General features: G+C 57.3%; 1 protein-coding gene across 2 annotated transcripts; it reads left to right on the forward strand.

Annotated features, from left to right (window-relative positions):
- The first annotated feature begins 739 nt into the window (after positions 1 to 739).
- On the forward strand, positions 740 to 14007 carry PPRC1 (PPARG related coactivator 1). 2 transcript variants are annotated; one of them, XM_071748496.1, is made up of 14 exons: positions 740 to 933; positions 4592 to 4735; positions 4853 to 5005; positions 5426 to 5539; positions 5853 to 8604; positions 8990 to 9043; positions 9417 to 9477; positions 9749 to 9816; positions 9978 to 10770; positions 12301 to 12480; positions 12653 to 12716; positions 12949 to 13070; positions 13200 to 13351; positions 13672 to 14007. In XM_071748496.1, exons 1-14 carry the CDS (start codon positions 787 to 789, stop codon positions 13773 to 13775), a joined length of 4908 nt encoding a protein of 1635 aa, XP_071604597.1. In that variant the 5' UTR covers positions 740 to 786; the 3' UTR covers positions 13776 to 14007. The 2 variants fall into 2 exon arrangements, with proteins under 2 accessions (XP_071604597.1, XP_071604596.1); XM_071748495.1 differs by having other exon boundaries at positions 741 to 933; positions 4850 to 5005.
- Positions 14008 to 20073: the final 6066 nt, after the last annotated feature.

Raw genomic sequence — 20073 nt, forward strand, 5'->3', positions numbered from 1 at the left:
CACAGCTGTGTCAAACGAGCCAGATTTGGTTTCCTCCCATCCCTCGTGTCCTCCAGGCAATGTTCTGCCTGCCAGGTCCGGAGAGCTACCCTAGCCCAAACACAGGCAGTGACTTGGTACCCAGTCCTGCCCCATAGTCGCGCCCGGTGGCCGCAGAGCAGCTCACGGTGTTCATCCTGCCTTTCAACCCTTGTCCCACACTGGTGCATATCGCCCACCAGCTCCATCGCCGGGTTCGACTCCATGCAGCACCTCGCGTTGCCGCAACGGCACCTCCGGCGGACAGCGAGTCCCCTCCTGCTGCTGCTGCCCATCCCACAGCGACTCCGTTCCCTCTTCCCGGGGGATGTGTCTCCCCGGCGGCCGGCGAGGTGCCGCCGCGCCCACGTGTGAGGCAGAGCTGGCGGGGGGCGGTCCCCGCCACCACCGCGGGAAACGCGCGACCGCCCCGCCCCCATGGGGCGCTTCCCGCCAGTGATGCCCGCGCCGCCCCGCCCACCGCGCGCCGCAGCGCGGGGCCCGGCCTCCTCGCCTTCGCCCGTAGCTAAAATGGCGGCGAAGCCAGAGGGTCTGCCCGCCCTCAAGATGGCCGCCCCCCTCCAGCGCCCCGCGTGCCGGCGTGCCGGCGTCCGCCACTTGGAGCGCCGGCGGCGTCGAAGGGGTGTGCTCCCAGCATGCCCCGCGCGAGGCGGGGCGGGGCGGTGGCCGCCGGGAGCTGTAGTGCGGGGCGGGCGGCGGTCACGTGTCGCGCCCGGCACTGGCCGCGGTGGGAGCTGAGGCGCCAAGATGGCGGCGCTGCGGGGCGGAGCGGTGCCTGCTACGGTCGGGGCCGGGGTCGGGGTCGCCGGAGCCGCTGCCGGGGCTACTCCGCGAGGGCTGGCGGGCGGCGGAGGCCTGCGCGAGCCGCCCTTCCCCGCTGGCAGCCCTCTGCAGGTAGGCGGCGGCGGGGAGCCGCGGGCCGCTCTGTGACACGTGGAGGCCGGGGCGGCTCCCGCGGCGGCGGCACCACGTGTGCCGGGAGCGGGCCTGCCGCGCCGGCGGCGGGGCTTTGCCCAGGCCGGGGGCGCCCCTTCCGCGGTTTTAGTGGGGTGCACGGTGCTCTCTCTCTGCAGTGGGGTGCCGACGGCATCGGCGCGGGGAATTCGAGGGGTCGGGGCGGGGGTCTCGTCGGCCCCGCGGGAGATGACACCCAGACCCCGGGGAGTGCCGACACGGGGAGAGCCGGCTCGGTGTCCCCACGTCCTCTATGCTTCCTCCATCCCGGCGCCGCACTCCGCCACCTGTAGCGGAGGGAGAGTGGTGGTCTGGGACACCCGTCGGTTTCGGTGGCCGGAGCTCCCAGCGGAGAATGGGCGCGGGGTGTTCTAGGGCGGGGGAATTTTCCCCGAGCTGAAGCCGAGGGCTTTTCCGGGGTTAACCAGGGGTTTATCCTGTGAAAAGCCTTTCCCGCTCTGGGGCAGTTCTGGGGCACGGTGCTGCCACCGCCGGTGTCGCCTCCGTGGGACCCTGCCGGGGCTGTGTACGGGTTCGCTGTTGTCGGGAGAGGGGGTGCAGAGTTGCAGCACCCCTGGACGGGACCTTGGATCACTTGATCTGTGCGTTGGTTAGGATTTCGGGGAGCCCCACTTTCCCTGCCCCTCCCAGGGAATTCCTGCCTGGCCGGCGAGGGGGGGAATGGGGGATGCGGGGGAGATTCCCCCATCTCGAGCCCTGGTAGGAAGACGCTGACCCCATCTTGTTCCTTAACTCGGGTGGAGCACTCTGCTTTTGGGAGGAGAGGTGCCTTCCCACCTGTCACTTCCTGAAAATAGCTGAAGATTCCACGGAGCATCCTCTGCTGGTGCTGTACCAGGCGGCTGGAGCCCCCAGACTCCCGGGCTCACCCCACGGGTAGCCAGCACCATGCCCTTGGTGGCAGCTCCGGCCAGGTGAGAGCTGCCTTGGCCTCTTGCCTGGAGCTGATGCTCTGTGGGGAGGATGGCTGCCCTGTGTTTGGGACGGGTCCCCATCACCACTTGCCGGCGTGGCTCTGCCGGTCAGCTGCCCACAGAGGCCTCGGTTGTAGGTACCACAACAGTGAGCACAGCATCCCCTGCTCAGGTTGGTGTTGTAGGAGCTGGTGGCCAGACTCTGGCCATCTCTGTCGTGCTGTTGGCTCAGATCCCAGCCCTCCATGTGCCCGAAGCTCGCTCTGGGCCTGGAGGCATCTTCTCTCCTCTCTTTAGTCAGGGGTGACAGGGGGCTCTGGCCGGGAGGAGCAGGGAGTAGAGATGTTGGAGCAGGCTGGGCTGGTTAGTGCCCCCGCCCCAATTCGTAAAGGGCCAGGGTTGAAGGAGGTGCCCGGCCCCAGGTGGATCAAAGGGAGTCCTGGGGGAATGCGGCCTCGTTTGCCGGTGACTCATGGCTGTGGGACTCCTTGTTGCAAGCCGCTGAGTCAAAGGATTTGAGGAGGGCTTGAGAGATCGCCTGTCTTCCCGCCCTCCCTCCTGGGCTGTGGGCACGAGCTGCGGGAAGAGGCCGTTTGCGTGGGAGGATTTTCTTTCCCTCCCTCAAAATGTCCAGCGTGGGTCACTGCTGCAAACCTCTAATTAGATGCTGGCTTTAGGGAGAGAACCAGCCCTCTGGCTAGATGGACAGGGCTGTGCAGCTCCGTGGGCATCCCTGGAACCCCCTTGCCATCAGCAGGCAGGGAGGACCCAGTCACCACATCCCTCAGGTGCTGATGTTCTATGAGACCCCTCCTGCCAGCTCCTTCAGCTGTCTCTGCTGACTCAGGGCTGCATGGTGCTGGGTGTGCAAGCCTGGATGTGTTTCCCCTCTTATCCTGGAATGTCCAGAAGGACTGTCTGGGAACTGACCAGTCTGTGCCACAGATGGCAGCCAGTGGGGCTCTGTGCCGGGCTCTGGTTGGCAACCAGCATAAGCCAAGGGAGGGGGCTGGAGATGCTGGACAACCATAGCCTGATCTGCATGGCAGGGTGGAGTGGGGCTCCAGTGTCACTGATGGACTCCGCTTCTGAACAGAGAGCCTTGGGAGAGGCTGCCCAGGCTGCTGAGCTGCCTGCTGAGCTACAGAGCACTGCAGGCTTCTGCTCTTAGCTGCTGCTGTGTTGGCACACAGTAACAGGCTAGGGGAATTTGGGCTGGGTGGTTGCAGGGCATTGTTGTGGGCATCCTGACTTTGATGTCCAGCCTGGTCCTTGGATGCCAGTGCTGCGGGGTTGTACCAGGGTTGCTGCTGGCTGTGCTCTGACTGCAGGAGCCTGCTCTGTCTGATTGGAAGAGCCCCAGGGACTGGTGGTTTGGGCACATGGCATTGCTGTTCCCATATTTTAGGAAACACCTTTTTAGTGAAGCACCCACTCTCTGGTGCAGATGTCAATGTTCAGGAAGGTCTTGTACAGGACAGTGGCATTTTGTCCTGCCTGAGTTTAGACTTGTGCAGACTGTGGTACCTGTGAGAATCGCATGTGAGCTGCATCAGATGCATGTCTCCAAGAGCCTAGCCTAATTTTCCTTGTGCTGCTGTGGGAGGGAGAATGTACGGCTGCCTGCTCCCCGCCAGCTTTGGGAAGGAGGTGTGCTCTCCCAGGGCTCTGTCCTTGGTGCCCTTATCTTCCCTATGTGTGTTATCTCTGCCTAAGTCCATCAGCAAACAGGAATTCTCATCCTGTCTCGTGCTGGTGACATGCCTGTGCTGCTGCTTTGCTTCTGGCAGACAGAAGCTGTACCTTCTGTCTGCCAGTGGCTCTGCTCAGCTGGGAGCTGTGGCCCCTGCCCTTGCGTGGTGTCTGACTTTTCCTGGCTGCCTTGCAGTGCTGGGCTGTGTGGCATAGCAGAGTGTGGTATAAAAGACATTTCTGAAGTTATCGGGGGATACCCAAACATCTCTGGAGCTAGCTGGGGGTCTGGAAAGGATATGGGCCTGGGAATTTGAAGGAAAAACAGCAAAAAAGCCAGTTTGGTCCCAAATTGTGAGCACAGCCCATGTCCTCTTGTAGCCTAGAGTAGGGGTGTCAAGGTAGGGCCCCAGCAGTGGCAGCTGGCTGCATCCCTGTTGCTGACTCCTGCACTTTTGTTATTAATTTCCTAATGTTTTTGGGCTTATGTGAAATTCTGACAGCCAGAGTCAGAGTGAGTGACAGTCCATGGGGTGGGGGGAGCCTGCTGTCCCCTGTCCAGCACAAGCGGTAAATGGTGTCAGGCAGAGCCTGGGAATTGGTGGGGATTTATTAATTCAGCTTTCCCAGTCCTGCAGTTGTGGAGCAAATCAGTCAGGAGTTTTCATTGTAGGGGCATCCCTGGTAATTGGAAGGCTCTCAGGATGAAAGTTGCAGAGGGCTTTGTGCAGCAGGGTACACTGGCCCAAACTCTCCCAAAAAGCAAAGTGGGAAGGTCCCCTGTGCCATCTTCCAACCTCCAGCACGGCTGTGTCCCACCTGTCCCTCATGCTTTAGGGGGTGCTGGCGGTGCAGCAGTGAGCTGGGCCACTGTTAGCACAGGCTGTTAGGAGCCCATGTGTGCTGTAGAGATCAGCACTCATAGTGGTGCTTTGCACAGTGTTTACCTGGCTCCATGTTCTCCCCGACAGTGCTTTTCCCTTGAGGAGGATGACCTCAACTTAACATCGCTGGATGCAGAAACCATCTTGGAGGCTGAAGAGATCCTGGGGACCATGCAGAGCTATCTTGACTCCTCTGTGATTTCCATCATCGAGGACTTCTCTATGAGTGAGGTGGGAATGGGAAGTGGTGGCTGGTCTGGCTCCACCTGTGGTGGGTGTGGGGATGGCAGCAGTATGCCCTATGGCTGTGGCCCACTGCCCTCTGAAACCACCCCTGCCCTGCAGCAGAGCAAGGCCTGCCTGGATGCACAGAATGAGCTGTCCCTGCTGACTGCCATCACTGAGATCCTGGACAGCACAGATGATGAGACTCTGTCCCCCTTTGACACCATCATGGACATGGAGCTGCTGACCTCACCTCGGGAGCGGGAGAATCCCTCAGTAAGTTTGGGGGCAGAACCAGTGTGACCCTGAAGTAGGTGTGAAGATGCTCAGGCAGAGCTCTGTCAGAGGTGTCTTGAGCTGGTAGGACCCTACTTCCCAGCCATCTGGGGTGGTTCCTGTGACCAGCAACATGAGAGAATGGCTGAGCACCTCTGGACACCCCTGGGGCACTGGTGTGGGCTTAGGGGTCATGCCTTTACCTTGGGTCCTGGTGTAGAGACAGATGTTCCAAAGGCTCTAGGGAACAGTGTGCCTTCTCCTTCTCAACCAGCCAGGGCTGCATGTGCTGTGGGTGAAACAGGGTCTGAGCTTGCTCCCAGGTTCTGTGGGGTGACATACAATGGTGGGGCTAGGGGTGGTCTGTCCCTTCTGGCAGCAGAAACCTGCTGCTGCCTTATTCTCTGTCCATCTCTCCAGTTTCAGAAGTTTCTCAGCTTATCCCGTCCATCGCTGGAATGCGAAAGCCCTGCTCTGGAGCCTCCCAAATCTCTCAGGCCACTGAGCAGCAGCAGCGTCTCTGTGATTGGAAAGGTGAGCAGGGGAAGCTCAGAGAGTGGCATTTGAGTGGTGCTAGGCTACCTGTGTCCCTGCTGCTGCCCTTTCACCCCTGTCTGCCTGCCTGGCACAGGCATCGTTGCCCAGAAGCAATGCTTTTGCAGGGCAGTGGGAGCAGGGGCTTGCCTCGTCTGGTGGCTGTTGTGGGACTGGGGATGCTGTGGGTGCCCCCCCCCCTTCCTGTGTGCCTGGGAGTTTTGCTGCAGAGTTGCAGCAGCAGCACCGTATGACTGGAGGGGGGTCTGTTGAAAACCTGGGAGGTGACACTTGCACTGGTTCCCTTTCCCAGACTGACACAGACCTGGCTTGGGATGGTGCTACTCACAGCCTTGAGGACCTGGCACTGCCAAAGAAGCAAGTTTGCAGCACCCCAAGGGTGGAGAGGAAGTTAGGCAGGCATTGGGCCCGAGAGCAGCCCATGCCACAGCGCAGTGATGGGGAGGAAGAGGAGGAGGAGACTGCCTTGAGCTTGGAGCTAGACAGCAGCATGGAGGCTGGAGAGTTCTGCATGACCAGGGTCGGGGCTGGGGCCATGCTTCAGGATCATGAAGACCCCTGCATCATCAACACGGGTGACGTGTCCCTGAGTGAGCTGGTGAAGTCCATGCACCCATACTGCCTGCCCACCTTCACTGTGTGCCTGGACCCTGAGACTGAGCCTGTGGCCAAGGAGCTCCTGAATGGTCCTGTCTTGCTGGAAATTGTGCCTGGCGAGGGGGAGAGTGTGGAGATCCCTGTAGTTCTGCAGCCGCTGGCCCCCAACTTACCTGATATGGAGTCCCAACTTCTGGGAGCAGAGGAGGGTACAGGGGAGTCTGTCCCAGTAGACCAAGAGGAGATGCCAGGAGCTCCATCCTGGGAAAATGGGGTGGAGGAGAAGAAAGAGAAACCACCAGGGAAGGAGCCCTTCAGCAGTACACCAGAGAGCAAGTCCCAACCGGACACAGCAGTGCCTGGAGCCTGGAGTCCTGACAGCAGCTCACGGCGCAGCACAGAGGCTCCAGTGAGCGGCAAACGTGAGCGCCCTGAGAAAGGACGTGGCTGTGAGAGAGCAAGGAAGAGTCGGAAAAAGAAAGCAGAGGAGGACCACCGCAATCAGGCCAAGCCAGGCAGGGACTGTGGGGCCCACTGCCTCCACTCAGCCAGCTCTGGGCAGCCCCCAGGACAGCCATTTGCCAGCCAGCAGCGAGCAGCTCATCCCAGTGTCCAGGTCTCGGACTTCCTGGCACGGCAGCTGGAGCGAGCACGTAAGGAGGGAAAAGTGGAACTTCACGCTGAGCAAGCGTCGAAGTCCCAGGGCAGGCCCCAGAGCATGGTGGGGGCCTCCCTGCCCAAGAAAGTGCAGCAGGAGCCACAGAAGGAGCCAGTGCCAGAAAGTGTGAGTGTGGCCCTGGAGAAGGCTGAGACCACAGTGCCTCTGGCGGAGACTGCATCAAATGTGGAGGAGCAGGCAGCAGTGGCAGATCCTGGCCCAGCAGACCCAGCTGAGGGTGAGGGGAATGCAAAGCTTGCTGCCAGACAGGATAGTGGGGTCTTGGAGTCTGCTTCTTCACTCCCAGAGCAAGACCTAGGGCTGGAGCCCCTCCAAAGCCTGCCAGCAGCAGAGTCAAGCAAGAGCCTGCCCAAGGAAGCCAAGCCCAAGGCCCTGAGCCTGCGGGAATACCGCATCCGCATGCTGCACCGCCAGCCCAGCCCGGGCAGCAGGAAGGATGGAGAGAAGCAAGCGGCCAGCAAGTGGCCCAGCATCCCTGAGCCTCCAACAGAGCTGGCAGAGATCCCCTGCCTGGTGTCACCCATGCACCCTGCCACTGAAGCAGCTGGTGCTCAGAAGAGGCCAGAGAAACCTGACAGCCCTGCTGCTGTCCCTTTTCCAGCTGGCAAAGTTCCTGCTGCTCAGGCTTCAGTTCCAGCACCTGCCACAGCTGTGCCACCTGCTACAGCTCCACCACCTCCATCAACACCAATGCCTTTTGTCACACCAAACACGGCCCCCACTGGGATGCCACCAACCTCCACTGGTGCTTATGCCCTTTACCCACCAGTGCCTTCCTGGCCCTGCTTCAGCCCGCAGCCCTTGGGCTGCCATGGTTTGCCCCCGCCGCCCACCACTGTCCCCCCCAGTACTTTTCACATGGTGCCTGCCCTCCCGCCCCCAGCCATGGCCTGGCCCCCGCCAGCCATGCCGCCCCCGCCTCCCTTTGGCCCTGGTGGTGCCTATGCCCCAGTGGGGTGGGCACCGCCACCCTACTGGCCAGGAATCCCCGTGCCACCGCCGGTGCCTCCCCTGGGATATGGAGACACTGGAGCAGGGCTGCAGGGTGCTGCTGCCTTTCCAGCTGGTGGCCACACCAGCACAGCCCTTCTGTGCGGGCAGCCTCCTGCTGCCCTGGCACTTGGCTGCCCGGAGCTGTCGGCCTTCCACAGCCAGCCACCGGCTAGCGAGGTGGGGGCTGCAGGTGGCCTGGCCAGGCCGGTGTCCAGCAGGGTTTCAGACCCCAGGAGGCAGGCACAGCTGGCCAGGGAGAGCTCTCTTCCTAAGGCCCTTCCAGGTCCTGCGCAACCTCTGGCAACCCCATCGGCTGTTGCTGCCCTGCCCAGCAGGGTCCCCCCTGAAAGGCCAGCTCAGCAAACGGCAACTCTCCAGGTTGCCCCTACCCAACCTCCAGAGGAGACCCCTGCTGTGGCCTCCACCCTTCTCCCACAGGCTTCCCCAGCTGCCATGAATTACCCTGGGGAGGTGTCTCCTGCCACTGGCATGGCTGGGGACTCCCCTGGCACCCACCCCATGGAGGAGGCTGCAGGGCTGGACAAGGAGGCAGTGGAGAAAGCCCTTCCAGAACCCAAGGCAGCTCTTAGGCAGGAGCTGCCTGGCCAGAAATCCGTCTCTCAGGCTGCAGCACCACAACCAAAACGGGGTCGAGAGAGCTGCCTATCAACCAAGGCACCTGCTGCACGACCATGGAGGCACCAGCCACTCCTGAGCCCAGCACAGCCCAATGACAACAGCAAGGACATCGTTCAAGCCTTCATCAGTGAGATTGGTGAGCAGGAGAGCTATAGGGCTCTGGGTGAGCATCACCAGTAGGCAGAGCTCCTGTGCTGCTGGCAGCCACAGGTAGTGGGACTGGTTCCTGGCACTACTGAGGGTGAGGGTGGTAAAGTTGTGCCTGCAGGCTTGCAGGCTCTTTCCAGTGCTCTGCCAAAATGTTTCCTCCAGTAGCTGGTCTGGATGTGCCCAAGCTGGTGCCTTCTGGGGCTGCAGAGTCAGGTCCTCCTGTCCTTGCTGTGGGAAATGCAGAGCTGCTCTAGGCTCTGTTGCTGCACTGTGGAGTGCTGACACAGAGGGAGGATGGGGCTGGGGTGTATCCCCATGGTGCTGGGAAGGTTTCAGCTGGACTTATTTGCCATATTTTCTCCCTGTCCCAGGGATTGAAGCCACGGACCTGTCCAGCCTGCTGGAGCAGTTTGAGAAGTCTGAAGGTGCGATTGCAATGTGCTGTGCCATCACCATGGGGCTCTCTTCATGCCACACTTGTCTCCCCAAGTTGGGGTGGGAGCAGAGGTGCTGGGATGCTGCTGCCTGTGGGCTGGTGTTAACCTTCATGGGTGCCTTGTCCTTGGGGTGTATCTGCCCTATCTCTTTCCTGGCCTGTGAAAGTGGCCAAGGGTCCCTGGGGTGGCCAGGGGGGTGGTGAAGAGCCTGGGAAGGAAAGAGAACTTGCAGCAGCTCTCTGCAAGGAGCTGGGTTGGAGCATTGTGAAACTTCCCACTAGCTGTGCCTTGGCTGCTCTGTGTCTCCCCCCTGCCCCTCCAGCCCAGCTTCTTGCCACCTTCACCCATCTACTCTTTTCAGGCAAGAAGGCGGAGGTTTCTGTGCAGCCCCCCATGGAGAGGCGGCCAGTGGGGAACTCTGGGTGAGTACTGAGGGCTGTGCAGGCAGTGCCCCAGTGTGGATCTTTGAAGAGGGCAGAGTCCTGCCTTCACTGGGGGCATGGGCTGGCACTGAATATTTGGGGGAGCAGTGAAGGGCATGACTGGGCTGTACAAGCTCCAGCCTTGCAGCTGTCATGGATCCTGTGTTCCCCCTCTCTGGACAGGGCAGCAATTCTGGCAACTGCCCTAGGCATGGGGGCTGGGGCTCGGCTTTGGCTGCTGTGTTTGACAGAGCTTCTTTCCCCTTCTCAGTCCTGAGACCCAGCAGGACAGGAAGCCCCTGGACAGCCTGCAAGCCTCTGAGCTGGCCAATGTGGCAGGTAATGCCTGGGGTGAGACAAGGGAGCCTATCATGTCTGGACAGGGAGTGCTGTGGGTCTGGGGGAGACCACAGAACTTGAGGGCAGGTGGGCAGGGAGAAGGAGCCCTGGGTGGATTGCAGTAAAGGGCTACCCTTGAAACCTCTCTGGTGCTCCTGCAGGCCTCACTCCCCCAGCAACACCTCCCCACCAGCTCTGGAAGCCATTGCCTGCTGTCTCACTGCTGGCCAAGACCAAGTCACCCGGGTCTGTGCCCCAGGAAGGGCCCCAGAAGATGGCCAAGCTGATGAAAGGCAAACCACTGCCTCTAAGCAAACTCCAGGGGAAGAGCCCAGCCCCTGTGGGTTCAGCCCCTATCCATGTCTGCTCGGGAGACCATGACTACTGCATCCCAGATACAGCACAACCAGAGAGCAGCAGCAGCCCTGGCATGCAGCCCCCCACTGAGGGCGGCTCCCGCTGGAACGTCAAACACCACCGGGACATCACTATCAAACCCATCTCCTCCTTAACCAAACGGACGCTGGATCAGGCTGAGCCCACCCCACCAGTTCCCACCATCACTGTGGGGCCCAGCCAGGAGCCCTTGGGGACGGCTTGCCAAGCCCCCCTGGATTATCGGACTAGCGTCCCTGACAAGGCTACTGCTGGCTGCAGCAGTCCCCCCACCTCAGTGCTCCTGTCTCCAGCTGCATCTCCATGCCGGGACCAGGAGGTGCGGACTCCCAGTTCCCAGCCCAGCAGTGCTACTGTTAAGAGGTCCCTGCGCTGCTATCGTAGACCCCGGGACTCCCCCAGCCCCTCTGCCAGCAGCTGGAGGGCTGGCCAGAGCCGTGCCAGCCGCTCTTTCAGCTCCAGTTCAGATGGAGCTAGTGAGTCCTCATCTTCATCTTCATCCTCGTCTTCCCGATCGCGGTCACGGTCATTCTCCCCACCGCCCAAGCGGTGGCGAAGGTAAGTGGTGGAGCGTATGTCTGCTTGTTCTGTGGATAATTGGCTGATCTTTTTCCAGGGTGCCCAGACACCTGTACAGACCTACTTCATGTCTGTGTTTGATCCTATTGTCTTTGTGGTCCTTCTGAGGAGGTGCCTGGCTCATGAAGAATGGGGGAGCTGCTGCAACACCCTGCCAATGGGTGCCTGGCCAAACCCCATGACTGGGCAGGTGTTCCTGCTGAGCCACACTTCCTGACCCCTCCAAGAACACTGTGGTACAAACAATTGGCTGCACATTGGCTTTTGGATCCTTTTTTGGGGGTATTATCGCAGGTGTTGGTGTTTGTGCTGTAGGACTGGTGCAATCTGGGGTGTAGAAATGAGAGGAGCTACAATGGAGCCCTCAAGGGAGCTGCTGGAGGCAAGCAGAGAAAAACCTGTCTGGCCTGGCTGCCTTGGGGATTCCCTGCACTCCCTATGGAGGTGGCAGCATAGGAAAGTGGGGCAGCTTGGTCTCTTGCAGAATGCCTTTCTTTTGGAGTCCTCTTGCACCTGAGTGAAGCACAGCCTGTCCCAGCTGGGGTGAGAAACACAGGAGCTGGCAAGAGATCCCTCATCCACCCTTCCCTGGATGTTAAGCCAGTTCTGGAGACATCCCAGGCCACTGGCATGAGTGGCTTGTCCAACCAGGGCCCTTCCATTGTTGGACAATAGGTGTGGAGGCTGGAGGGGTGTGTACATAGTGCAGTATCCCAGGGCTGTGCAGCTCAGGGACTTGCCCTGTCTGGCTTGGCTTTCTGGCAAATGCAGCTGTCCCTATGCAGGGAAATGTCCCCACAGGCTGTGTCGTCCTGACCTGTTGTCCTCCAGGGCAGGCAGTGATAGGAGCACACCCCGCTTGAGGCCTGGATTTGCCTGTGGTAGGGACCACCTGTGAGCAACATGTTTAGAGAGGAACTCTGCTGCTGGCTGGAGGCAGCACAGCTTGAATCCCAGAGGGCTTTCAGTCCTGCTTTCCTTAAGCTGTGCCTGGACCTTCCAGAGACACTTTTCTGGCCAGAAGGATGTGGGCACAGAAGCCCAGCCGTGTCCTTGGGTTATTTGGAGGCAAGCTCATTTTCAATTCACATGACTGTTGAAGATTGCTTCCATTCAACATAGATGTGATGGCTCCAGTGTTATCCTGTGCACCTAGTGGAGCTCAGCATGGCAGCCCCAGCACCTCCTCTGGGCCCTTACCCAGTCGTGGCCATATGCTGCATGGTTCCCCTTTGACTATTTCTAGCTCTTCAGAAGCTGTGCCTGGTGTGAACCTGCTCCTGTTTTGCTGTGGTGTTTGGAGCTGAGTGGAGCAACATCTCTGTAGTGGCAGTACTGACCAGCAAACTTGGGCAGCGGTTTCCATAGCCCATCTCACCCTGGGGTTAGGTCCTGTATGAGTGGTATGCTGGGTACCTCTGGGAGGATGGAGATTTTTTTTTTCTCCAGAGCCCTGTAGTGCTGGTCATGAGGAGGGTTGTCACTGAGCTGTGTCTCTCCATTCTCCAGATACCGCTCAAGGTGTTCCCACAGCTCCTCCTCCCGCTCCAGTTGTGGGTCATATGGTAGGTCTCGGGACAGGTCCTCATCATCATCATCAACATCCTCCTACTCGTCCAGGTCTACATCCCGCAGCCAGTCACGATCACACTCCCCTTCACCCCGCAGGAGGAGTAACAGGCGGAGAAGGTGAGTGTAGCCATGCTGCAGGGATGTAAACTCCCTCCGACTCATCTCCTGGCCTCCTGTGTCTCGGGCAGGGGTGTACCCACTCCTGCAATATCTCCCTCATTTCTGGGATCACTTTCTCCTCCCACCCCCTTGATGCTGTAGCTTATGTGTCTGATTTCTGCTCTGCCAGATACAGTTATGATGCGCAGGACCACTACCAAAGGCAGAGGATCCTCCAGAAGGAACGTGCAATAGTGAGTGCTGGAGAGCTGGGAAGCTGGGGCTGGAGATTTGGGGCTGCCCGGCCCTTCCATTGCTTTAGGAAGTGTGCCAGGCAACATTGCTGGGAGGCTCTGGCCAGGGCATGGTGTGGTGGGTGGTGCTGCAGGGTGGGTGCTCTGTGCCAGGAGTCTTGCTCACCAGGAGGGCTTGGAGGTGCCAAGTGTCCCCATTCCCATCTCACGGGTGGTGCATCTCTGCCTGCAGGAGGAGCGGCGGGTTGTGTTCATTGGCAAGATTCCCAGCAGGATGACACGGTCGGAGCTGCGGCACCGCTTCTCCGTGTTTGGGGACATTGAGGAGTGCACCCTACACTTCCGCTCTGAGGGGTAAGAGCTGCAGGGACATGAGGCAGCCCAAGGATGGCTCCTCTCCTTCCCATTCCTCCAGGGGACAGTGCAGACCAATGGGGAACTAGTACCGAGTTGCTGCTGATCTCCTTTCTTCTCCTGCTCCAGGGACAACTATGGCTTTGTCACCTACCGTTATGCCGAGGAAGCCTTTGCTGCCATCGAGAGTGGGCAAAAGCTGCGGCGCCCGGACGAGCAGCCCTTCGACCTCTGCTTCGGCGGCCGCCGGCAGTTCTGCAGGAGGAACTATGCTGACTTGGGTGAGTCGTGCAGCCCCCAAGCTCAGGGAGGGGGGGCAACCTGGATCAAATCTCCTTCCCAGAGGTGTTGGGGCGTCTCCATCCTTGGATGGCTTGGCTGGTCAGGGCCACTACCAGGGATAGTCTTGCCTGGAAGGCAGATTGCACAGGGGCTCCCCGTCCCTCCAGCACCGTGATGGAGGCCAGGTCTAGTCCTCCATCAGGAGCTCTGGGTCTAGAGCTTGGTGCCTGAAGCAAGATGAGAAGGAGTCACTGCAGGGATGGCCAGCACCGTGCTGGTGTTCCTGCGGCTCAAGGCAGCCTCTCCCTGTGTCTTCCAGACTCAAACCGAGAGGATTTCGACCCAACCCCAGTCAAGAGCAAGTTTGACTCCCTGGACTTCGACACGCTGCTGCGGCAGGCACAGCGCAGCCTGCAGAGGTAGCAGCAGGCGAGGCGGAGTGCCCGCCCCCCACTTTTATACTCAAAATACAAAAGACAAAAAAAGTATGGAGTGAGAGATGGGGTTTTTAAGAAAAAGAAAAAGGAAAAAAAAGAAATCTGTTTTATAACTAGTATTTAAGGAGGACGGGTCATTTGCCTTCGACTGGAGGGGCCCGGGTGAGTGGCAGCTCCAGGCTTGTCCCAGCCATGTAATAAATGTGGGTGCCCAAACAGCACTGCTCCTTTGTCTCCTCCTTCACTCTGGCTCGGGCTGTGACCCCTTGGGGACTCTGTGCTGGTGTTTGGCCCCATGAAATATAGCACAGGTTGTGGACTGGGTGAAAGAGTGGGGTGTCAGTGGGAAGTGGGGCAGGACTGGGGTCACCAAGCCCCTCTGAAGGGCCTGTGGCTGCCCCCAAATGGCTGGCACGGGGTGAATGCCCCCTTGAGGACAGGCAGCATGGACCCCTCTGACCATTTCTCAGGCTCTGCTGGATCGAGGACTCGGCACATAAGGTGCTGGGTTGGGTTTTGGGGCCACGTGCACCTCCCGTGGTGGCCACGGAGGGGCAGTGAAAGATCCTCCTCCACCGCCTCTCCCCGCTGCCAGCTAGCACACAAGGGGGTTTTGGCCCCTGCCAGGAGCACAGACAGGGGTCTGTCTGCTCTAAGAGCAATGTGCTCAACCGAGGCTTCTGCCTGCCCTCTTTGAGCCTGCTGGTTGCTTTTGCTTCATCTTGCCAGAGGGAGAGGGATCTCTTTATCTCTGGGTGTCCCCAAGAGAGAAATGTTGGTGTGACTGCAGAGAAGTCACAGGCATCTGCAGCAGGGTGGTGCTTTGCAGAGGAAGGACAGTGATGGGAAGGTGATGCAGGTTGCCCTTCCAGGCTTTGCCATGTGCAGGGCCTTGTGGAGAAGGGTGGTCCCAGGCAGCACACAATGGAGTGGGCTTTGTCCTGCTGCATGCACCTTTCCCTGAGCAAGCAGTGACAGCTGCTCCTGTGCCACCAGCCAGAGAAATCTCATACCACAGGCTGCTCCTTGGCTGGAACAAACCCAGGGATCCCCAGCACTGGAGTAGGGATGAGCTAGCAGCACTGTCTGGGAACCCTGAGATGGCATTGAGCACCCTGGCTTCACAACTGGGACAGGCTCAGGCAGGCTGTAGTGTTGCCCAGTTGAGCCCCCTCTTAGCATACCCTGGGGTGGGGGATCCTGCAGCTACCTGGCTGGGCTCTGCAGAACTGGGGGGGAGTGGAGAGAAAGGACAGGCAGGGGCTGTACCCTGCCAGGGCTTCTTGCAGTGCCTAGGGTGGGAGGGGGCTGGTCAAAGTACCCCCTCGAGACCCTTGGCTGTATGGAGGGAGCACCCACTCTTCTGGTAGGGGAGCAGAGGGGAATAGCAGCCATAAACCCAAGGTGGGGTGTGTTCCAGTGGGTGTGACACAGAGAAGGGGTTCAGCCAAGCTGATGCTGCCAATTGGATCATGCTCAGGCCCCTTCTGAAGTATGCCTGGGGTGTGCTGCAGCAATCTGATGACCTGGGAGTAGCACAGTGGTTGGAGTCCATCTATGCCTTCTCTGCTGCCTTGGATGGAGAGGGATGCTCCTGCTCCTGCCTGTGCACTGGGTGACTCATGTCCCTCTGTAGCTCAGCCCAGTGAGGCCTCTGCAGTACCCCAGGTATGTGGAGTGTGGTGAGGCTGCCAGGAGGCTGAACCCCTGGGACAAGCTCCCATCTCGTCCTGTCCTGTCTGGCCCTGGACTTTGCACAAGAAAGAGTCTAAGGAGGCAGCTGCAGACAAGTGTGAGCAGGGTGGGGTGAGGTGGGCAGGGGGCTGTTAATCAGTAATGTAGCTCTGCTTGGGGATGGATGTCAGCTGGGCAGGAGGGCGTGAAAGTAAGTGACCAGCAGGGAGTTACCTTTTTTGGGTCTCCTTTTTCTGCTGCACATGTGCAGCCCCTCTCCAGCTCAAGGCTACTGGGCTGATCACTGTGCTGACAAGTATCTCCTTGCTCCCTGAGCTGCCACAGGAGCACTGGGGGCATGTGGATCCAAGTAAGAGTGTTGCAGGGAAGAGCACCTGTTCATTCAGCTGCAAAAATACCTGCAAGCTGTAGGCTGGTTCAGGGCTGAAGAAGGACTCATGAGCCCAAAAGCTGTGTTACCTTCTCCAATTGCTTTAGCTGGTCTCAAAGTTTCTTCACAGTCTTTCCTTGAACCTCTACATTATCTGTGGAGGCACACAGGAGCTGGAAATGCCACAGGAAAGCTGGAGTTGGGAGTGGGGGATGCCCCCTGTCAGAAAAATACCTGTGACCCCATGGACCTGAGGTGTGCATTTGGGCATCCCTGTGAGTGCAGCATCACCCCAAATGTGTGTGCTGCTGTCAGTGACACCAACACAGCTGTGTGCTGGTGTTCCTGGGGCTGGGCTGCACATGATCCCCTCTACTCATTCTTGTGAGTGAAGAAAGCCAGGGGGTGTGAAAGCATTTGTGTTGCCAAAAGAATTAACACCCTGCTGTTGTGCCCTATAAATCTTTCAAGTGTTTGAGGCTGGCTCTATCCCCCGTGTTACAGTTTAATGGTTTCCGTTAGCAATAACCTGTCCCTGTGTTGTGGGGTTATTGAGTTAAGGTCCGCTGTGCATGGTGTGAGAGTTGCAGAAAGGTGTTTTCCTGCTGCCCAGTTAGTGGCAAAGGTGCTGTGTCGGAGGGGAAGCAGGAGAGCAGGACACGGTGCACAGCCAGATCTCTGGCAGTGTGGGTGCTCGTGGGAGCTGTCTGGAGAGGGACAGGGGACAGCAGTGAGGGGCCATACATGGAGCAAGCACATTCCTCACTCAAGCCTGCAGCTGCAGAGGTGAGTATAGGTGTTGTGATAGCTGGACAGCAAGAGTGCATCTCTTGAGCTCTAAGGCAGATGGGACATGCCTGCCTTTGGCTCTTGCTGGAGTTGTTGCATGTATGGATGGCGTCTTCCTTGACAGCTGGCAGCTCTGTGTGCCTCCCCTGTGCCAGCCAGACCACACCGTGGCACTGCAGACAGCCCCTCTTGGGAGTTTGGACCTGGAGCTCCCAAGGCAGAGCCATGCCTTGACTCTCCTCTGTGCACATCAATAGGTAAGTCCTGTTGGTGGCTGTGTGGCTTGCAGGTGCTGTTTGAAAGAGGCTGGGATGCAGCTCATGCAAAGCCTTTGCAGGATAGCATCAGCAGTACTTGCGGGGATACCAAAGGCATGCCAGAAGTGAGGGGTAGAGCTGGGGCTTTGTAGGGACCCCAGCTCCTGAGAGGAGTCTCTTGGAAGAAAATCTGCTTCACCCAAGATACACAGTGCATGTAGGACAACCAACTTTCTTCCTACAAGAACATATACAGGGATTATTTTTTTTTCCCTCTCCATGTTAAACCTGTTTGGACGCCATGTGCAAAAGGCCGAGGGCCAGCAGTAGTCTGATGGAAGCACCTTCCACACTTCAGATCCAGTTTAATATGTTCAATGTGCTCATCCTGAGAGCTGACAGGGATGTCTGTGGGGAGAAGTGCCAGGCATGAACCTGGCTCTGCAATGCTCCTTGTTCTTTGCACCCATCCCCTTCCTTCCTTGGGACCACCAGCCCTTGAGTTGGAGGCCAACTCAGCACACACAAGGGCTCAGAGGTCATGACCCAAAGCAGAGGCTGGTGTTGTGTTGGGGTCTGTGCTCCTGTGCTGGCAGCCTCACAGCAGTACCCAGCTTCAGTACCTGCAGAGAGGGGCCATGGGAGTTTGGTGCTGTGATCACTGAAAATGCTGGTTCAGAGGAGCCTCTGAAAACTGGGAGGGATGCTCAACCCCCTACACCAGAGTCTGCAGATTCGGGGCTCCCTCGCTCTGGTAGCCTCTGTGCTCTCTTGCCCATCCCTCATCCCATATCCCTTCCTGTCTCCAAGCAAGCCCTGGAGGCCAGACAGTGGTTGTGCGTGCTTTAAGTTTGTGCCTGTGCAGCTGAGCACCAGTGTTATTTCCCATGATCTCCCTTACAGCTACTTTTGCAGTCATCCTGTGTACTTGTGTTCACATTAGGACTGTCCTCCAGGGAAACCTTGTAGTCAAGTGTCCTGTAGTTTTGAGTAAAGACGCAGTGAATGTTCCGTGGTTGCCTCTAACCTGAACATGTGCTCCACCCACACCACCAACCAGGCTCTGCAAATGCTCCCTGGCTCCTCGGCAAAAAAGCTGCAGTTGCAACATGCCACAGGATGCAAGCAGGGTGATTAAGGGACCATCACATCTACAGCCTGGTGATGACATTGAGAAACATTACATAACATCTAGGAAATAGACATGAACCTGGAGAAATGAAAAAACCCTACAACCAAACCGAAACAACATATTCCCCCCCCAAATCAAAACCACATGAAACCTGCAATCACAATTTTTCTATCAATCCAGGAAAATTCCCTCCTGACCCTAATCTGGCAATAGCGTTAAGCCTAATGTGTGAGCAGACCTCTTGGACCGTGACACTGGGGGCACCAATGCATGAGGTCCAGAGCTTGTCTTTAGTGCTCTGTAAGAAGGAAAACTTTTAGAAGACAATTAAAGAGGGGGACAAGGTGGGGGGCGGGAGGGGAGATTGTCGATTCTTCTTCACACTGACCAGCAGAAACCTGGAAGCCTGGGGTTGAAGCAGCCCCTCTTCCAAATTACCTTAGCACTGCTGACTCTTTGGCCAGCCAGGAGCTGTGTCCCAGACTGAACTGCCAATCTCCAGGGCTCCTTCATTTAGACTTCTATGGAGAGAGTTTGATAAAACTGTAATTTAAATTAATCTGGGTTTCCCTGCCCCATTACTTGGAAGGCTGGTCTAGAATTTCACTCCTGGCAGGGCTAGAAACTCTCCGATTCACCATCTAAATTTAGTCATAATTTTTGTGATTTAATATTTTGTGATTTGTGATATTATTATTTTGTGATTGCATATCTTAAAGATTTTCTCTAACATTGTTTTCTTTCAGTGCTTCTTCAGAAATATGTTTGTCCTCTCTCAGCCTCTCTCTGGCAAGAACAATCCCTTCTAGCAGATCTTGATCATCTGGTTCTTGTTTGTCTCAGTATCCAAGTATTTTTTCTCTGTGCAGTAGTAATTTATCCTTCCTGGATGCAGAGCTACAAGGAAATTCTGGAAGTAGCTTCACAATGCTTTGCGCAACAGCAGTAATATTTCTGTCTCTGCTAAAAATAACTTGTCTGATGCATACTAGCATCATACCTTTTTTTCTTTTTCACTGAAGCATCATGCTGCAGCTTCACACTCATCTTTCAGTGCAGTAAGGTCTTTTGATTCTTTCAGTGCCTCCATTTCATCATTTTACAGCAAATGTCCTTCCTGCTGGTCTTCAAGTGTTTTAAGTTTTCCCTTTCTGCTGTTAATATTTCACCCTACTTTCCCCATCCCTTGACAAGGTCAAGGTCCCCTTCTTCCTCTATGAGGAGCTACTTCTCTCAGTACTTGCAATCCCTCCCAGCCCCGTGCTGCCTCCACATTTTGGGAGGTCACACTTGGCTCTTCTGAAATTAGCAACAGATTTACTAACCTGAAATGTATTCCCAAGATTTGTGGTCCATATCCTTCCTGCAGCCTGGTCATGCTTGGTTTTGATGCATCTTAGGCAGCCTCTCCCGTATCTTCTTACCAAACTTGCAACTCATCTTCACATTCAGCAGCAGTTTCTCTTGATTCACAGCGCATCATCTTTAACTCTCAACCAAGTGCCTTAATCTAAAAAATGGGCAGCCTCATCTTAAGTATGATTTCTGTTGACTTCTTCCTGTTTCTTTAGGTATCTCTTCACTCCCTGTGTTTCCCTAATCACCTTTACTGAAACAGAGTAAGCCCCACTTCTGGGTTTTTGACTCCAGCTGACTCCTGTATCTTCTTTACCCACCCCTATCCTTGCAGGCTGTGCCTGTGCTGGGTGCCTGCTCCTCTCTGCAGCTCTCTTGCAGTCTCAACAAGCACTAAGATCATGGCAGGAATAATGTTGTGTTTTACATTTTATTGAATTGATAAGGAAATTTGCTTTCTGTCTTGTCAGAGAGCCCTGCTATTCTCATGCTGTTTATTGCCTGGCATTCACTAGGAAACTAAAGACTTCTATAATCAAACAATTTTTGCTCTTTATTTCTCATGTAGATCTAGAGACAGCACAGTTTCTACTCAAGGCTGCACCTGGTGCCTCTGTAGCCAACGCCTGAGAATACCCATGCAGGGCCCTTTTTTACCACCCTTTCTCCCACCTCCTCACAACAT

The sequence above is a fragment of the Heliangelus exortis genome, chromosome 7 (assembly GCF_036169615.1).
Source record: "Heliangelus exortis chromosome 7, bHelExo1.hap1, whole genome shotgun sequence".
In the NCBI taxonomy this organism is placed as follows: domain Eukaryota; kingdom Metazoa; phylum Chordata; class Aves; order Apodiformes; family Trochilidae; genus Heliangelus; species Heliangelus exortis.

Bases quoted from the DNA above. Each gene is read 5' to 3' on its own strand.
- PPRC1 (XM_071748495.1), top strand. From the start codon at position 787: ATGGCGGCGCTGCGGGGCGGAGCGGTGCCTGCTACGGTCGGGGCCGGG. The intron at 12,717-12,948 runs GTGAGTGCTGGA...CTCTGCCTGCAG, and splicing joins TCCAGAAGGAACGTGCAATA to GAGGAGCGGCGGGTTGTGTT. The intron at 13,071-13,199 runs GTAAGAGCTGCA...CTCCTGCTCCAG, and splicing joins CTACACTTCCGCTCTGAGGG to GGACAACTATGGCTTTGTCA.